General features: G+C 38.9%; 2 protein-coding genes across 2 annotated transcripts in view; one reads left to right on the top strand and one right to left on the bottom strand.

Annotated features, from left to right (window-relative positions):
* Positions 1-283: 283 nt before the first annotated feature.
* LOC131927681 (mitochondrial amidoxime reducing component 2) lies at positions 284-7,352 on the top strand (the record flags this gene model as incomplete). Its single annotated transcript, XM_059283443.1, is given in 6 exon segments — positions 284-428; positions 1,527-1,647; positions 3,057-3,136; positions 3,731-3,885; positions 5,882-6,021; positions 7,079-7,352. Coding segments are annotated over 6 exon segments (855 nt in total), but the record flags the coding sequence as incomplete, so codon positions are not given.
* A 4,746-nt stretch (positions 7,353-12,098) lies between these two features.
* The window catches only part of LOC131927666 (uncharacterized), a 34,869-nt gene continuing 27,798 nt past the window's right edge, over positions 12,099-19,169 (bottom strand). The window contains exons 5-6 of the mRNA XM_059283422.1: positions 12,885-12,944; positions 12,099-12,489 (exon numbers count right to left, since the gene is read on the bottom strand). Coding sequence (XP_059139405.1) covers positions 12,431-12,489; positions 12,885-12,944 — 119 coding nt within the window. The 3' untranslated portion in view covers positions 12,099-12,430. The remainder of the gene's footprint in view (positions 12,490-12,884; positions 12,945-19,169) is intronic.

The following is a 19,169-nucleotide window of genomic DNA, read 5'->3' as shown; positions in this document are numbered from 1 at the left end:
TCAAACTTTCGATTTGCACCCCCCCCCCCTCACGTTTTTCTCTCTATTTTTTGCCTTGGTGTCACCCCCCCTAAATGGTGTCACCCGGTGCGATCCGCACCCTCCCCTCGCTACGCCCCCTGTTAGGCATAAACTTGGGATCTTAGATTCACCTGGGCAAGTTCTCAAATCTTAACTAATAGGCCAATACGTGTAATATTTGAAACTAACATGGGAAAGTAATCAAAACTTAACTAATAGACCCACACTTGTGATCTTTGAAAACTAATCGTGTTTAACTCAGGTGGGCAAGGTCGCAAAGATCCACTGCTACCCTGTGGCGTCCTGTAAGGGTATGGTCAACTCCAAGGCCTTCTGCTCTGAGGCTGGTCTCCGCATGCTTGGGATCTCAAACTGCGAGTTTATTGTCACTAAAGAGGCTGGACAGGGTAACGTGGTTTGTGTGTTGTTTCAGGGTCTTGATCTATCATGGTATGGGACAAGATGTGCTTGTCACACACACAGCACACACAGTAGATGTGCTAGTCACACACACAGCACACACAAGATGTGCTAGTCACACACACACACAGCACACACAAGATGTGCTAGTCACACACACAGCACACACAAGATGTGCTAGTCACACACACAGCACACAGTTGATGTGCTAGTCACACACACAGCACACACAGTAGATGTGCTAGTCACACACACAGCACACACAAGATGTGCTTGTCACACACACAGCACACACAGTAGATGTGCTAGCCACACACACAGCACACACAGTAGATGTGCTTGTCACACACACACACACAGCACACACAGTAGATGTGCTAGTCACACACACAGCACACACAAGATGTGCTAGTCACACACACAGCACACAGTTGATGTGCTAGTCACACACACAGCACACACAGTAGATGTGCTAGTCACACACACACCACACACAAGATGTGCTTGTCACACACACACACACAGCACACACAGTAGATGTGCTAGTCACACACACAGCACACACAGTAGATGTGCTAGTCACACACACACAGCACACACAGTAGATGTGCTTGTCACACACACAGCACACACAGTAGATGTGCTTGTCACACATACAGCACACACAAGATGTGCTAGTCACACACACAGCACACACAGTAGATATGTTTGTCACACACAGCACACACAAGATGTGCTAGTCACACACACACAGCACACACAGTAGATGTGCTTGTCACACACACAGCACACACAATTGATGTGCTAGTCACACACACAGCACACACAGTAGATGTGCTTTTCACACACACACACAGCACACACAGTAGATGTGCTAGTACTTTCGTACTCTCACCTAACGTGATCCAACTGTCTTTAATCTTAGAGTACGCTACCTATCCTGATCCAGCTGTCTTTACTCATAGAGTACGCTACATATCCTGATCCAGCTGTCTTTAATCATAGAGTACGCTACATATCCTGATCCAGCTGTCTTTAATCATAGAGTACGCTACTTATCGTGATCCAACTGTCTTTATTCATAGAGTACGCTATAAACTCGCCAAACGGGACGATGAAAGAATATTTCTGCGAGGCCATGCGAGATATATCTGTGGGCTGTGACGGCAAAACGGTTTATTTCTCCAAAGACAATCAGCACTTTCAGTAAGTACTAGAGTCTAGGTGTACTTTATCTGAAGCGCTACGCTCGGGATTATCGACTTTTTAAAATTGTCTTAAGTTATACGAATTTTTACTCTGTAACTATAATTATGTGATGTATTAGAATAAACACACCAAAAGAAAACAAAAGTTGAACATCCTTGTAGTTACTATAGAAGCTCATAAAAACATTAGCTTTTTTTGAAGTTTAGACAAATTAATTCGATTTTGAACTATCTTTTCAATATAAAATATTTTTTTAGTAAAAAAAATACATTAAAAACACTTCAATCCAACAATATTGTAAAAATAAAACGTTATTTTTTTACTTCTGTACATTCCCCATCTTTATTGTCTTCGGTTGTTTTGTTTATTTTTATTTTTTTAAGCAAATAAGATAATATTTTAAAACACAACAGCACCAAACCCGCACTAAGTTTTTCACTTCTTTCAACAAATATATAATTAATTCCCTCATTGTTTTTCTTCAAGTCATTAAAGCGCTTTAATGCGGTTTATTTGAGTACGTTGCACATAGTTTTTGAGTACTTTGTACCTAGTGTTTGAGTACGTTGTACCTAGTGTTTGAGTACTTTGTACCTTGTGTTTGAGTACTTTGTACCTAGTGTTTGAGTACGTTGTACCAAGTGTTTGAGTACTTTGTACCTAGTGTTTGAGTACTTTGTACCTAGTGTTTGAGTACTTTGTACCTAGTGTTTGAGTACGTTGTACCTAGTGTTTGAGTACTTTGTACCTAGTGTTTGAGTAATTTGTACCTAGTATTTGAGTACTTTGTACCTAGTGTTTGAGTACTTTGTACCTTGTGTTTAAGTACTTTTTACCTTGTGTTTGAGTACTTTGTACCTTGTGTTTGAGTACTTTGTACCTTGTGTTTGAGTACTTTGTACCTTGTGTTTGAGTACTTTGTACGTTGTGTTTGAGTACTTTGTACCTTGTGTTTGAGTACTTTGTACCTTGTGTTTGAGTAGGCCTACTTTGTACCTTGTGTTTGAGTACTTTGTACCTTGTGTTTGAGTACTTTGTACCTTGTGTTTGAGTACTTTGTATCTTGTGTTTGAGTACTTTGTACCTAGTGTTTGATTACTTTGTACCTTGTGGTTGAGTACTTTGTACCATTGGTTTAGCTGATTACTTTGTACCTTGGGTTCAGCTGAGTACTTTATACCTTGTGTTTAGCTGGGTGGCGTGCAGTGTAATGATGAATTAGAAGTTTTCTTAACGAAACAAAAATTTAATTTGCTAGCTATTTTAATCTTTAAACAAAAGTCTATTACAATTTTTCTCGCGATGAAGCCTGTCTGGTTTGTTTCGTTAATTAAGGTTTTTTTTTTTTTAATGAAATACAATTTTACAAAAGATAGTTACAACATGTTGTTGTATTTCTCTACCAGGATGAATTTTAAAACAAAATCCAAACAGAAGGCTAGACAGGTGTATAGAGGGAGGGACATTATACTGGCGGAGGATTTAGGTAGGAGAGATGTATAAATCTCGTTGTCCCTTTCTTACTCTCTTCCCCTTTTTGTCTCATTGGCTTTATCTTTCTTTCTCTTAATGTCTGTATCTCTCCCTCTCTCCCTCTCTCCAATTCTTTCTCTCCCTTTCTATATATCCTTCTCTCTAATCGCAAAGATGTTCCCATTTGCGGCATTTCACACTGCAAGAAATTTGTGACATCTTCCAGTAGTTCTCTACCCCAATTTTCTGCCTTTGACCCCAAAACTATTCTTGACCCCTAATTGACCTCACTTCTACTTTTCCACAGACCCCAACTTGACCCCCAAAAGCAAACTTTCACCCACCCCAACCTTACTCCTCTAAAGCTTTCCCATTGACTAATGATCGTAGACCTAAACTCGACCCCCACTAAAACTTCTGTTGACCCCCATATCTAATATTCCATTGAACCCAACTAGACCCCCACTAAAACTTCTGATGACCCCCATATCTAATATTCCATTGAACCCAACTAGACCCCCACTAAAACTCTCCCATTGACATCCATAATTAATCTTACATAGACCCCTCAATTGGACCCCTCTAAAACTCTCCCATTGACCCCTAGGTGACGAGGTGAGTGAGTGGTTCTCTAATGTGATTGGAACTGAAGTTCGCCTCCATCGCTGCCAGAAAAACGTTCTGTCGACAACAATGGGAAGACAGAACTTGGGCAGTTGCACCATCCACACAGAGGAGTCGATAGCATACCTCAGGCAGTGGGTGGGTGTTGGCTCATGGGGAGTGTGTGTTGGCTCATATGGAGTCGATAGCATACCTCAGGCAGTGGGTGGGTGTTGGCTCATGGGGAGTGTGTGTTGGCTCATATGGAGTCGATAGCATACCTCAGGCAGTGGGTGGGTGTTGGCTCATAGAGGAGTCGATAGCATACCTCAGGCAGTGGGTGGGTGTTGGCTCATGGGGAGTGTGTGTTGGCTCATATGGAGTCGATAGCATACCTCAGGCAGTGGGTGGGTGTTGGCTCATGGGGAGTGTGTGTTGGCTCATATGGAGTCGATAGCATACCCCAGGCAGTGGGTGGGTGTTGGCTCATGGGGAGTGTGTGTTGGCTCATATGGAGTCGATAGCATACCTCAGGCAGTGGGTGGGTGTTGGCTCATAGAGGAGTCAATAGCATACCTCAGGCAGTGGGTGGGTGTTGGCTCACAGAGGAGTCGATAGCATACCTCAGGCTGTGGGTGGGTGTTGGCTCATATGGAGTGGGTTGGTGTTGGCTCATAGAGAGTGGGTGTTGGCTCATAGGGAGTTGGTGGGTGTTGGCTCATAGTGAGTGGGTGTTGGCTCATGAGTTGATAGCATACCTCAGGCTGTGGGTGGGTGTTGGCTCATAGGGAGTGGGTCGGTGTTGGCTCATGGGAGTCGATAACATACCTCAGGCGGTGGGTGGGTGTTGGCTCATATGGAGTGAGTGGGTGTTGGCTCATAGGGAGTGGGTGTTGGCTCATAGGCATTGGGTGTTGACTCATAGGGAGTGGGTGGGTGTTGGCTCATAGGGAGTCGATAGCATACCTCAGTCAGAGGGTGGGTGTTGGCTCATAGGGAGTCGATAGCATACCTCAGTCAGAGGGTGGGTGTTGGCTCATGGGGAGTGGGTGTTGGCTCATAGGGAGTGGGTGTTGGCTCATAGGGAGTGGGTGGGTGTTGGCTCATAGGGAGTGGGTGGGTGTTGGCTCATAGGGAGTGGGTGTTGGCTCATAGGGAGTCGATAGCATACCTCAGTCAGAGGGTGGGTGTTGGCTCATAGGGAGTCGATAGCATACCTCAGTCAGAGGGTGGGTGTTGGCTCATAGGGAGTGGGTGGGTGTTGGCTCATAGGGAGTGGGTGTTGGCTCATAGGGAGTGGGTGGGTGTTGGCTCATAGGGAGTGGGTGGGTGTTGGCTCATAGGGAGTGGGTGGGTGTTGGTTCATAGGGAGTGGGTGGGTGTTGGCTCATAGGCAGAGGGTTTTGGCTCATAGGGAGTGGGTGGGTGTTGGTTCATAGGGAGTGGGTGTTGGCTCATAGGCAGAGGGTTTTGGCTCATAGGGAGTGGGTGGGTGTTGGCTCATAGGGAGTGGGTGTTGGCTCATAGGGAGTGGGTGGGTGTTGGCTCATAGGGAGGGGGTGTTGGCTCATAGGGAGTGGGTGGGTGTTGGCTCATAGGGAGTCGATAGCATACCTCAGGCAGTGGGTGGGTATTGGCTCATAGGGAGTGGGTGTTGGCTCATAGGGAGTGGGTGGGTGTTGGCTCATAGGGAGTGGGTGGGTGTTGGCTCATAGGGAGTGGGTGGGTGTTGGTTCATAGGGAGTCGATAGCATACCTCAGGCAGTGGGTGGGTATTGGCTCATAGGGAGTGGGTGTTGGCTCATAGGGAGTGGGTGGGTGTTGGCTCATAGGGAGTGGGTGGGTGTTGGCTCATAGGGAGTGGGTGGGTGTTGGTTCATAGGGAGTGGGTGTTGGCTCATAGGCAGAGGGTTTTGGCTCATAGGGAGTGGGTTTGTGTACCCAGGCGATGGGTTGGTATGAGATCACAGAAAATGGGTCGCTGAAATGTCACATAAAGTGTGTTGTTTTCATTACATAAAGTTGTTGTTGTTTAGACACAGCAGGTTGGTTATTGTTTACAATAACAATATAACAAATCAAATAGTAACGTCCGAAGAACTAATCAAATAGTACGGCCTGCCTCACCTCAAACGTAACCACATCTACTCTACAGGTGGAGAAAAGCCATGAGTTAAAAGCCGCCTATTTCCGGCCGAATATTCTCATAGCCGGCTGCGACCCGTTCGACGAGCAGCGATGGACAAATTTAAAGATAGGAAATGTCTACTTCTCCGTGAAATGTCCAGACGTCAGGTGAGTCCAGTGCTCGCGTGTTGGTCATAGGGACAAATTTGCTCACAACAGAGAGTAGAAATATATATATATATATATATATATATATATATATATATATATATATATATATATATATATATATATATATATATATATAATTTATATATGGAGTACATACTTAACCCAGTATCCCCCCACCTGGAAATATAAGTGCATTCGTTAATCTCCACCCCCCCCCCCCCCCAGAAAGTTTCAAGTGCCCCCCCCCCCACTGGGAGATAAAATTCCTGAAAGAAACGCTGGACAAGAGGCGGTGAAAGAAAGGGCACCTGAGTGAGGTGTTGACTATACAATCCTCTTATTTATCTAGTTACATACAAACTCTACTTTATCACACACTTTGACCGGTCCGAAAGAGTACGTCTCTTATACTTTTTGTAAAGACCAAACCTAAAACTGGGATGTGGGGTATAGCGCTGTAGCGCGGTCAAGTCGGTAAAGCACATGGATGCTAAACCGAAAGTCTCGAGTTCGAACCCTCTGGCAGACGAGGCTCGACAGCTGGGGACAGCCACTCTTCTTGGAGAGACAACTCAAAAAAAGCTGGGTACAGCCACTCTTCTAGGAGAGACAACTCCACAAAAAAAATATACTGGATACAGTTATTCTTCTAGGAGAGACAACACCAAAATCATAAAACTGCTGCCTTGTAGTTTGTTCTTGGTTGGACAAAGACTATGGAAGAAAATTCAAAACTAAAAGCAGGTTGAAATCGGATTCAAAGGCCTAAATGGGGTGTAAATAGTTGACACGTAATAGGCCTACTTAACTTTGTTGTAGAAAATCCATTCCAAAACTAGACCAAGAAGGAGTTGTAGCACCAGTGGCGTAACAAGGTCGAGTGTCACCCGGTGCGCCACTTAATGGTGTCACCCCTAGAAGCGTAGCGACTCTTCCCGGGGACAAACACCCCTAAATGGTGTCACCCGGTGCGGTCCGCACCCCCCTCCCTCCCCCCTAGCTACGCCTCTGAGTAGCACACACTTAATGTTTATTTTGTTTATTTAATCAACAGAGTCTGTACACAGTCCAGCGATTTTAACTTTCCGGACTGCAAGCCGACCATGGAGGAGAGGTCTGAGGTCAGTGAGGCATTGTGTGTGGACGGGTTCGCCTTCTCCACCACCCTCGGGGTCAACGCCGTGGCCCTCACCACGGGGGAGATCTGCGTCGGTGACCCGGTCTACGCTTTCAAAGAAATCTTACTTTCCTCTGGGCAGACGCTATGACGTGTGGTCATACACTAGGAAACGTGCTTGTTAGTTGAGCCCACGGTCCTAAGATTAAAAGAGTAACAGAAATGTATACATGACTTGAACTTTTCTTAAATTTTTACAAGAATTTTTAAAAAAATAATATTGTTTAACAGCCCATTGATTTATTTCTATAATGTTCAAAAACTAACTTTTTCGATTATTAGGCTTACATTTCTGGTTTTTGTGATACTGTAATATATATATATATATATATATATATATATATATATATATATATATATATATATATTTATATATATATATATATATATATATATATATATATATATATATATATATATATATATGATTGATTTTTTTTTCCGTGTTGCTAGCCAATGGAATAACATACGCTGCCCATGCCCTTAACCCCCGTCCATAAACACACATTCATGATCATAATACTAAAATCTGATTAATTGCCCATGCTTCGTCAAGGAATGCAATAAAATGTTTAACATTCGATTTGTTGTGAGCTAGTCGTACACCGCCCAATAGTTAACTGTCAATCGCTGTCATGAGGGAAAGACATAGACACATCTTGCTGGGGTGAAGAAGGAAACACAGTGACACATCTCGCGAGGTCTAGAAAAAAGCGACACATCTTCTAATGACGAGGTAGGAAACACAGAGAAACATCTTGCTAGGTGGTCTAAGGACACACAGAGAAAACATTTGCTGGAATATTGACATTTAATATTTAAATCGACGCCAAAGGCAGGCAGATAATAAACACACTCCTGGTAAAAACAGAACGGTTTATTTTTTGCCCAGATGGAATCCGATCCTACTACTTCACAACAACGCCTGCTTCCAACCCCTCTCCACGTTTTGCTAGAATAAAGATATCTTGCAGCTATGAATCTTCTTCTTCTTCTTCGTTCTTAATTATTAGTGTTGAAGGGGATCGAGATTTATCTGCCAGTGGGTTTGAACTCGAGACTTTGTTAGAATTTATCAACCATGAGCTTTTTGCCGACTCGACCACGCCTCCAACACAATTAAGCGTTACTTCTCAATTAGTTATGCGCCATTGAGGCCATTGACTCCGATTTCAGCCTGCTTTTCTTTTTGGATTTGCTTCCATTGCCTTTGTCCAACCAAGAACAAACTACAAGGCAGCAGTTGTTTGATTTTGGAGTTGTCTCTCCTGGAAGAGTGGCTGTCCCCAACTAACGAGCCTCATCTGCCCGGATATTCAAACTCGAGACTTTTCGGTTTAGCAACCATGAGCTATACCGACTCGACCACGCCGTCCCCATGAATCTTCTAAAGCCAGTTGTTGGTGTTCTTAATAGAATTTTTTTTCAGCTCAATGAGTTTATTCGGTGCTTTCGTCTAAATGACAGGCGAACAAAACAGGGTGGGTCATTCATGATGCCAGTAAATATAGATCTTTGTTTGATTGAGAACTAGATAAAAGCAGTGGCAGAAAACTTACGGTTTATACTTGATCATTCTTTCGTTATAGGATTACAATATGTTTCGATAATAAAATGATAAATTATTTATTTAAACACATCCTCTGTAAAAATGCTTTAATTTGCCTTCAGATGTTCGTATAATGAACCTGAATCACCCATCTCAACCAAACACTTTTACAATCTGTATAAAAACAACAAGAAAATAAAACATTTAAATACTGAAAGACCGTCGAAAAATTGGAATAAAAACTCTGCCCGGCCGAGATTGAAGACAATAAAACATGGGTCCGTGGTTAGTCTCTAGACGTTACAATAAACAATGGCACTTTATTTCTTTGTTAGACAATGGTGGACACTTTACACAATATAGTTGTTTATGCTGGGCCCTTGACAATGGTGGGCCCCTAACGCAATTTTTTGATAGTTTAGTGGGGAGGGGGCTTTAGGTTACGTGAAAGCAAATGGTGCGCCCCTAAAGGAAATATGTTTGACAATTAGGGGGGGTGTCTTTAAGCTATGTGATTGACAATGGTGGGAACCTAAATGAAATATGTTAGAGAGTTGTGGGCCCCGTTAGGAAAATATAATAGATAATGTTGGGTATATGTTTAGGTAATATGTTAGACAATGATGGGCCCCTTTATATGTTTCACAAGGGTGGGCACTATAGACAATATGTTTAACAAGTGTGGGCCCATTTAGAAAATACGTTACATAATGGTGGGCCCCTTTATCCATTGTAATTGACAACTGTGGTTCACTTGCCACTGTTAGAAAATGGTGGGCCCCTTTAGGAAATATTTTTCACAATGGTAGGCCCTTTTGGAAAATATTTTTCAAAATGATGGGCCCCTTTAGGCAATATTTTTCACAATGATGGGCCCTTTTAGAAAATATTTCTCACAATGTTGGGCCCTTTTAAAAAATATTATTCACAATGATGGGCCCCTTTAGGAAATATTTTTCACAATGGTGGGCTCCTTTTGGAAATATTTTAGACAATGGTGGGCCCCTTTAGCCAATAAAATTGACAACTGAGGCCTACTCGCCGCTGTTAGAAAATGGAAGCACCATTTTGCTGACTGTCAGACTTTCAAATAATTGTGTGCACATTTTGCCTATTTGATGTAATATGTTGCACCCCTTAACCCTATTATAATTTACAATGACAGACCCCTTTAATAATTATTTTTGACAGTAGTAGTTCCCCTTAATCATTATTATTGATAATGGTGGGTCCCTTTAATCAATATCAAAAAATTGTAGGCCCTCTTAATCAATATATTTAACAAATGTTAGGCCCCCTTATCTCAAACTGTTTTCAATGATAGTCTCCTCTGACAGTGTGTGAACCAGTAATTCAGCCCACCCAGCCTACAACATTTTAAATAGACCCATTAATACTGAACGTAATGGCAGTAATGGCATCATAAACACAAAACGTGCCGTGCGGCTTTGACAGCCATTTTCCAAACAATGAACGGTTGACAAGACTCCCCCCCCCCCCTTAACCATTTAGACGGATGTTAGTAGACACCCTCAAATCAGGATTGACAGTAACGGTTGTGTCATATTTGAGGTCGGTCATTGTTTGCCAAATCAACTCTAACAATCAAGAACAGAATCATAAGCTCCTCCACCAGTACATATGCGATACGGTATAAGATGTAGAGTTGTTGGTCTCTATCACCAGTCCCTGTTTACATAATGTCTCACCATCGACACCTAATGTCACATTCTGACTTGGTATGTATGGGCTTCTAAAGAAAAAGAATACAATTTGCTAAACAATTTTTTAAAATTATAAATCGAAACGGTAAACATCTAGCTGCAGCCATATTCTACAACACAGACTTTCCAGCATCCAGAACAGCTATACACTATTAAGTTCAACTTTTATTCAATGCTGGATTTCAGTCGTGAGTGTCTAGCACATCCTGCGGTTGTCAGCAGTCTATGTGCAAGATTATAATTCTGAAAGTCAATGATCCTGTGGTCTATCACTTTGCGCATGCAACATTCATGTGTCTTCAGTATGCTGTTGAGTCTGGTAGACTGATGAAAATATCATGAGCCTCCTGGACAATCCTCAGACTCTTGGCTTGGACATTCCTGAAACTGCTGGAAAACTCTGAGAATTTTTTTTTTTGCAAACCTGTGACTGCTGGACTAGCACAATTCTGTGGTGTGATTAAAAGTATGTTTGACAATCCTGGGGCATTTGGAAAGTCATTAAAATAGGACAATACTTAGCCTGTTAGCCATCATTGAGACAGTTTGACAATAACCAGACAACTAGACAATCCTGAGTCTGTTGAACAATCCTGATTCGGATCAATATCTCAACGTCTTCCTCCGTGTAAGTACAAAATTAAATTATTATAAAATGTATAGCCTGACAGTAACAAATGTTCACAATTTTATTAATGCCGTAAACATAGCAGTAGATAATTCTAGTTCAACTATTTTTCAGCTCCAATTAAAGTTCTATATTTTACCTCTTTAAACCTACTGCCTACTTTAACACTATTTTTAACAGTTGAAATTATTTCTTTCCAAGTCATCTTCACCAACTGCTTATTTTAAAACGGATTTTTACTTAAAGTTTGAAGTTGTTTTTATCTTGAAGCTATGTGTATTTTAAACAATTGAATATATTACTCTCCGTCTTTATTCTATTGCCTCCGCTTTGGTCGATGAATAAGAGGAAAGAAATCGTTCGCGGTAAATTTTACTTGCTAAACCTTATGGCCTAGATGCTGCTATGTCAGCTAAATCAAAGCGTTAGGGCAATCCCATGATTACACTACACTTGCAATACAGTCCACTTCTGATTTTGAGAGGCGGAAATCGCTCGATAACCAACGTGAAGAAAAAATCATTGCCATGCTATTAAAGTCAGGGGGAAACTACCCTTACGGAAAGTTAATGCCTGGTTAAATTCAGGCTTTACATTCATCTTTTAATCTCATTTTATTTTAGCGCTAAATGTGTTTTCTATCACACATCGGTGGTATTTATTTGTAGAATTATCTTGAACAGATGTAGTGAGTTACATTGATGTACGTAATAAACTGCTTCTGTTTAAGAGTATTTAAGACCGTTTCTGGACGCTACACTGCGACTACTGGTAGAGATAAAATATTATTTTAAAATAAGTTAATATCTAATAAGCATTTTATAAAATGCACGCATGTAAACATGGATAGCAGTATTGATTTCATTTAAATATTCAGTTCCTGGTACTAATTCTATTTGGAATTAACAGAGAAACATTAAAACACTCATATTTGCTTTATTATCATGCAATCATTTATTTGATATATTTTAAAGCGAGTTTTACGCTTGTTAAAACTTTTGATAAATGAAGAATTTCTTATCAAACAAAAAATGTATATGGTTAAATATTGCTGGGATCTGTTGTAATAATTTTTTTATGTTATTATAAATATTTTGATAACTAAATAACATAAAATCTATGACGTGTAAACATTTCTTTGATGGACAAATGTGTATAGCTTTTAAGGGGCATTGTTTCTAGTGTTTATAAATGCATTCTAATTACATGCAAAATAAGACTTTAACAGGAAACATCAGGTAATAAAGAATCCATAAAGCTTGTGGCCATGATGTTTAGCTCCACGCTGTTTCCCATTTCAAGATCTTCATTATTTGTTATTTGAATCCTTAATCATTAAAGATGATCTTGATTAGAAGGACAACTACGATGCCAATGATGTTAGTGCCTGTGGATTATGTACATATTAGCTCGGAGATATCTCCCAGCAATTCTAGTGTAACTCAAATATTAACACGATAAAGTTGTAATTAAACGAACTTCTAACAACGATTGTAGAACAACTACTGTAGCCTTATTGCAATAACTAAAGTCTCTTCAATTTATACATCATTCACACAGCACTCTGAAACTTTACACCAATTTGTGCCTAAAATAACATAAGTAACGTCACGCACACCTACTAATTCTATTTATCTCCTCCCCTTTCTCCCCACCCCCCAATATAGTTTCCTTCCCCCACAGTCTGTACTTAGACATAGGTTTCAAAATAATACGAAAAGAACAATCTTATGTACAAATAGTTTTATTCTCTAAACTAAACAATACCACATAAAGTATTACCTTGATTGCATCCATTTGTTGAGTATCCAAAAGTGAGAGAATTGATAGGGTTCCAGTCATCTATTTCAAAGTAGGAAAGAGTATAACTTAAAAAATAATGCAAAAAATTTCAAAAAAACATTTTAAACGTGGCTTAAAGCTTTAACTGGACATCTATAGATCTAAAATTATTACACATATATAATTCCGATCTAACATATATTCCTGACATATATATGAAAAAATTTATTTTTAAAATTCTGTGCCATCCGAAATTTCATATCACTTAATACGTATGATATTATCTCTCCTCTACGCCACATTTCTTTTTGCACTTGATAAAGCAATTTAATATACTTTTCTTACTATCAATATGCGTACTACATTTATTTCAATAACTATAACGAACGGACCCGCTGCGTTGCATACGCCACTATTTAGTTGTTTTATTTTCTACTTTTCAGTAATTCATAATTTGTAAATTTGACACTACCGATGCTTCGACTAAAATTATTTTGCTTTAAAACACTATCAGTAGCTCGTGAAGGGCGATTATCCTCACCTTCCCTCCCACTCCCCCTAATAGCCGTTTCTAATTCGACCCGGCTCTAAGAGTGTAAACATTCAGCGTGAACCGCAGCTCATCGGATTGGTAGGGGGGGGGGGCGATAGCGATATTGACTGTTGCAAATGCCTGGAGAGCGATGGAGGGGGTGGTAGGACGGTTAGAGAGTTAGTGTGTGGTGTCCAGCATGTTTGGGCGACGAAGAGATTTAGATATAGAAATGTTATTAAAGAACTGAGGTTTTTAATTATCTCGAGTTGCAATAATAATAATATTTTTATTTAAAAAAAAACCAAGGTTATTCATTATCCCGAGTTGCAATACTTATAATATATTATTATAAAAAACCAAGGTTGTTTATTATTTAGAGTTGCAATAATTATAATATATTTTATAACAAAACCAAGGTTGTTCATTATCCCGAGTTGCAATAATTATAATATATTTTTATAAAAAACGAAGGTTGTTCATTATCTCGAGTTGCAATAATTATAATATATTTTTATAAAAAAAACAAGGTTGTTCATTATCCCGAGTTGCAATCATTATAATATATTTTTATAACACCAAAGTTGTTCATTATCCCGAGTTGCAATAATTATAATATCTATATATATAATTCTCTCCTGGGAGACGTTAGAAAACAAGCTGCAAGCGCTTCCTTGCAGTCCCCTCTCTTTCTCTCTATCACTATCACTATCACTACCACCCCCACCCCACCCCCACATGGTCTGGTGAGCTGTGGTCACAATAAATGTTTACAAATCATAGAGCCGGGTTTAGTGACGGCTATTAGGGGAAGATAATTTAGTTTGAAACGATTTCAAACTTACAGGAGGTAACTAAGAGGAGGCTGCTTTCACAGAGGGGGGGGGGGGGGGGAGGGGATGTAGGGTCGGGGTTAGGGTCGCTGTTAGGGGAAAGGTGGGGGGGTAGTGTTTTAAAGCAAATATTTTCAGTGGCAGCATTGGTACTGTCGAATTCACAAATTATGAATTACGGCTCGTATTTTATAAAAAAACCAAAGTTGTTCATTATCTCGAGTTGCAATCATTATAATATATTTTTATAAAACACCAAAGCTGTTCATTATCTCGAGTTGCAGTCGTTATAATATATTTTTATAAAACACCAAAGTTGTTCATTATCTCGAGTTGCAGTCGTTATAATATATTTTTTATAAAACACCAAAGTTGTTCATCATCCCGAGTTGCAGTCGTTATAATATATTTTTATAAAACACCAAAGTTGTTCATTATCCCGAGTTGCAATAATTATAATATATTTTTTATAAAACACCAAAGCTGTTCATTATCTCGAATTGCAGTCGTTATAATATATTTAATACTAAAATTTTAAAAAGTAGAAGTTAGTGAAAAGAATAGATGAAATCTATAGTGCCCATTATCTGACTTTTTTTTTTACTCTGACAATAACAAATTGACTAACGCGACAGATTATAAAAGTTTACCGGTGCTAGGTAAAAAGCACTAAATTCTCTAAATCTCACATTAAATATATATGACTGAAATGAAGAAGTAAATATTTTATTAGCATATTACTTATTCTCACTTATATGATTGATATATTTTACAAGGGCCGGCAACATAAAATGCCTTACACACGACTTGATAAACATAATAATACACAATAGATTTACATTGGATAGTCTCATCTTACCCCAGGCCAAAATATACCATAGTCATATTGAACCCTGTAGAAGACACAGGTCTGGGGTTGCGGACGTTCAAACCCAAAAGCTTTGATACTTCCAGTAATTCTTCCAGTGTAGCGGCAATTAGAAGCTTCACATACTTTTTCCCATCCGTGTATGATAGGCTCAAATCTTGGATAGCGGCTGAGATTGCCTTAAAAAATAAACAAAAAGTGGCTTGTCAATGTATATAGGTGATTAGAATTATTTCTATTGATTTCAATATGCATCTTTTGTGTTTCTGGTATAAAAACCTTTAGGTTTATATTTTTATTTATTTTACAAAATATATATGTAGTAGAACTACAGCAAGTAAATTGTAATGTTGATTCGCCTGTAGCAAAACATTGGTTGTAATCAAAACGTAAAATCTAAAGAATATTTTACATCTCTTATCTTTTTTACAATGACATTATGGCATTGTTTAGTCACTTTTTAAAAACAGTCGTGGGACAAGTTTTTTTGGGTTTATTTTTTTTTTTTTTTCTGTTTTGGTTTTTACCTTTTCGTGGAGCGTTGCATGGCTTAGGCTTTGTTAAGTCGTATGTTTTAGGTTCAAACGTTGGACGACGGTTTACTGCACCTTTAAAGAGAAATTAAAAAAGAAAAAGGTTATATGTCAGATTTACCTTTGCAAAACCTGCAAATACATTTCCAAAAATATTGGTAACATTTAGATTTATGGACAACAATTTGATACTCATAAACACATATAATATTCCCTCATTTAATCTTTATAGATACTGTGTTATACGTATTGTAGATAGTTTGTAAGAAACGACCGCCAACACAAAAGGATATAAAAACGTCTTAATGAATACCTGAGAGGTCCATATTGAAGGCGTAGAACATCAACAACACCAGAGCTATCTCCATCTTTCTACCTGTTATATGAGGATTTCAATTCAATTGCGGCAGTAGTCGCAATAATGCTACAAACACTATTTTAAATTGTTTTTAATAATGTAGTTTGGCTCTAAATTCTTGGCGTATTGATTGTGTGACAAGTCAGTATGCTTTTTTTACGATGTGATTGCAGTAATGCTTTTTCTATTATACAAAAAAAAAAGGCAGAGCCAATATATAAGAAAATATTGTTAATATTATAAGCAATTCAATAAGTTAATCAATACACTATACCATTAGCAATCACGCATTGTTCGTAAACTAGAAAACAACTCTAAATCGACTTTAAGTCAACAGTATATTGTGCAAAGGCCAAAAACTAAGTTTAATCATTTTTGAAAATAACTAATCTAACTGTAATCCAAATTTTATTAGAGAAAGTTTACATTCTATTCTTCAAAGTAAAACCCAACTTTATTTTACCACATTAAAAAATCACAGCCAAACAAACCAAACTAAACCAAACCAGACCTGACCAGACGTGAACTAAACTGACCTCACCTCACCTAACTTCACTTAACCTATTCTAATTTGACCTAACGTGACCTAATCTGACCTAATCTGACCTAACCTTTACTAACCTGATACTGCTTATGACAAGCATTATATATTTTGTAACTTACATCAAGCGCCTTGCTAACCCATGGTACACAACTTACTACCAGTCTTTCATTATTCTTACTGCTAGCATTTTGAATTATTTGACTAATAAAACGTAACACTATAGTTAACATTGATAATTCTACATTAACTTTTAAGCTTGTTCTAAACTAATAAAACGTAACACTTTAGTTAACATTGATGTTTCTACATTAACTTTTAAGCTTTTTCTAAACTACCCATTAAAACATATATGTTAAACTTGCCTAAACCTAATTCAGTGAACCAGTGGCGTAGCGAGGTCGGGTGTCACCCGGTGCGGCACTTAATGGTGTCACCCAACCAGAGGCGTTGAGACCCTTTCCGGAGACAAACTTTCAAGTTTTCGATTTGCTTCCCCCCCCCCCCCCCTCAAACTTTTGATGTGCACCCCCCCCCCTCAAGTTTTTCTCTATATATTTTGCTATTTTTTGCCTTTCGATTTGCACCCCCGCTCAAGTCACCCCCCTAAATGGTGTCACCCGGTGCGGTCCGCACCCTCCCCCTCGCTACGCCCCTGCAGTGAACCAAAATCTAGTTCTAACCCGACTTAACAGAGATTTTGTAATCTATTTTTCAGAAACGTTAAATCTAGGTACTAAACTTTCGCTGATATTACCAGAGGCGTTGCAACTCATAACGGCGCCCTGAACGGGCTAATACATTTATGCTACAAATGATTGAGTGACAATTATTTTTCTTTTATGGGCGAATGCGGTAGTGCATTTTTAATTTTACAAAAAAAAAAAACGGCGGAACCAATATATTACAAAACATTCATGATATACAATTAAAATGGATGATCGATAAACTATACCAATTATTATTATATATTGTTCGTAACCTAGAATAAACTCGAAACACACTTTAAGTTATCAGTATGTAATGCAAAAACTAACTATAATTGTATTCGAAAATAACTAATCTAAATGTAATCCACCTTTTATTTGATAAAGTTTACTTTTTCGAAGTTAAACACAAACAAGCCTAGTCTAGCCTAGCCTAGCCTAGCCTAGCCTAGCCTAGCCTAACCTAACCTAACCTAACCTAAGCTAACCTAACCTAACCTAACCTAACCTAACCTAACCTAACCTAACTTACCTAACCTAACCTAACCTAACCTAACCTAACCTAACCTAACCTAACCTAACCTAACCTAACCTAACCTAACTTAACCTAACCTAACCTAACCTAACCTAACCTAACCTAACCTAACCTAACCTAACCTAACCTAACCTAGCTTACCTAACCTAACCTAACCTAACCTAACTTAACTTAACTTAACTTAACCTAACCTAACCTAACCTAACCTAACCTAACCTAACCTAACCTAACCTAACCTAACCTAACCTAACCTAACCTAACCTAACCTAACCTAACTTACCTAATCTAACCTAACTTAACTTAACTTAACCTAACCTAACCTAACCTAACCTAACCTAACCTAACCTAACCTAACCTAACTTACCTAAACTTACCTAACCTAACCTAACATAACCTAACCTAACCTAGCTTACCTAACCTAACCTAACCTAACCTAACCTAACCTAACCTAACCTAACCTAACCTAACCTAACCTAACCTAACCTAACCTAACCTAACCTAACCTAACCTAACTTACCTAACCTAACCTAACCTAACTTAACTTAACCTAACCTAACCTAACCTAACCTAACCTAACCTAACCTAACCTAACCTAACCTAACCTAACCTAACCTAACTTACCTAACCTAACCTAACCTAACTTAACTTAACTTAACCTAACCTAACCTAACCTAACCTAACCTAACTTACCTAAACTTACCTAACCTAACCTAACCTAACCTAACCTAGCTTACCTAACCTAACCTAACCTAACCTAACCTAACCTAACCTAACCTAACCTAACCTAACCTAACCTAACCTAACCTAACCTAACCTAACCTAACCTAACCTAACCTAACCTAACTTAACTTAACTTAACTTAACTTAACCTAACCTAACCTAACCTAACCTAACCTAACCTAACCTAACCTAACCTAACCTAAGCACCTTGCTCACACATAGTACACAGAGTACAAAAATTACTATTGGTCTTTGTTTTTTCTTACAGATAACATTTTGGATAATATAACGTAAGACTATAATTCTCCATTAACTTTTAAGCCTTTTCTAAACTACCCATTAAAACACTTGTGTTAATTATCCTAAACCTAACTCAGTTCTCACAGTGAACCGAAACCTAATTCTAACCCAGCTTAAGCTAACAAACATTTTGGAACCTATTTTTCAGAACCGTTAAATCTAGGTCCAAAACTTTCGTTCATATTACCAGAGCGTAGCGACTCATAACGCCGCCCTGGACGAAACTATTAAATTTAAATAATAGGCGCCCGGGGCGGCCGCCCCACCCTCCATCCCCTATCTACGCCTCTGGACATTACTAACAATAATTAGATATAGAAAACAATGATTTTGAATTATTTTAAATTTAAAAGATGAT

This window comes from Physella acuta, unplaced genomic scaffold (assembly GCF_028476545.2).
Source record: "Physella acuta isolate Inbredline_101_S28 unplaced genomic scaffold, ASM2847654v3 ptg001428l, whole genome shotgun sequence".
NCBI lineage: Eukaryota > Metazoa > Mollusca > Gastropoda > Physidae > Physella > Physella acuta.
Note: the sequence above shows the minus strand (reverse complement) of the source record. Positions and strands in the feature narration are given on the sequence as shown.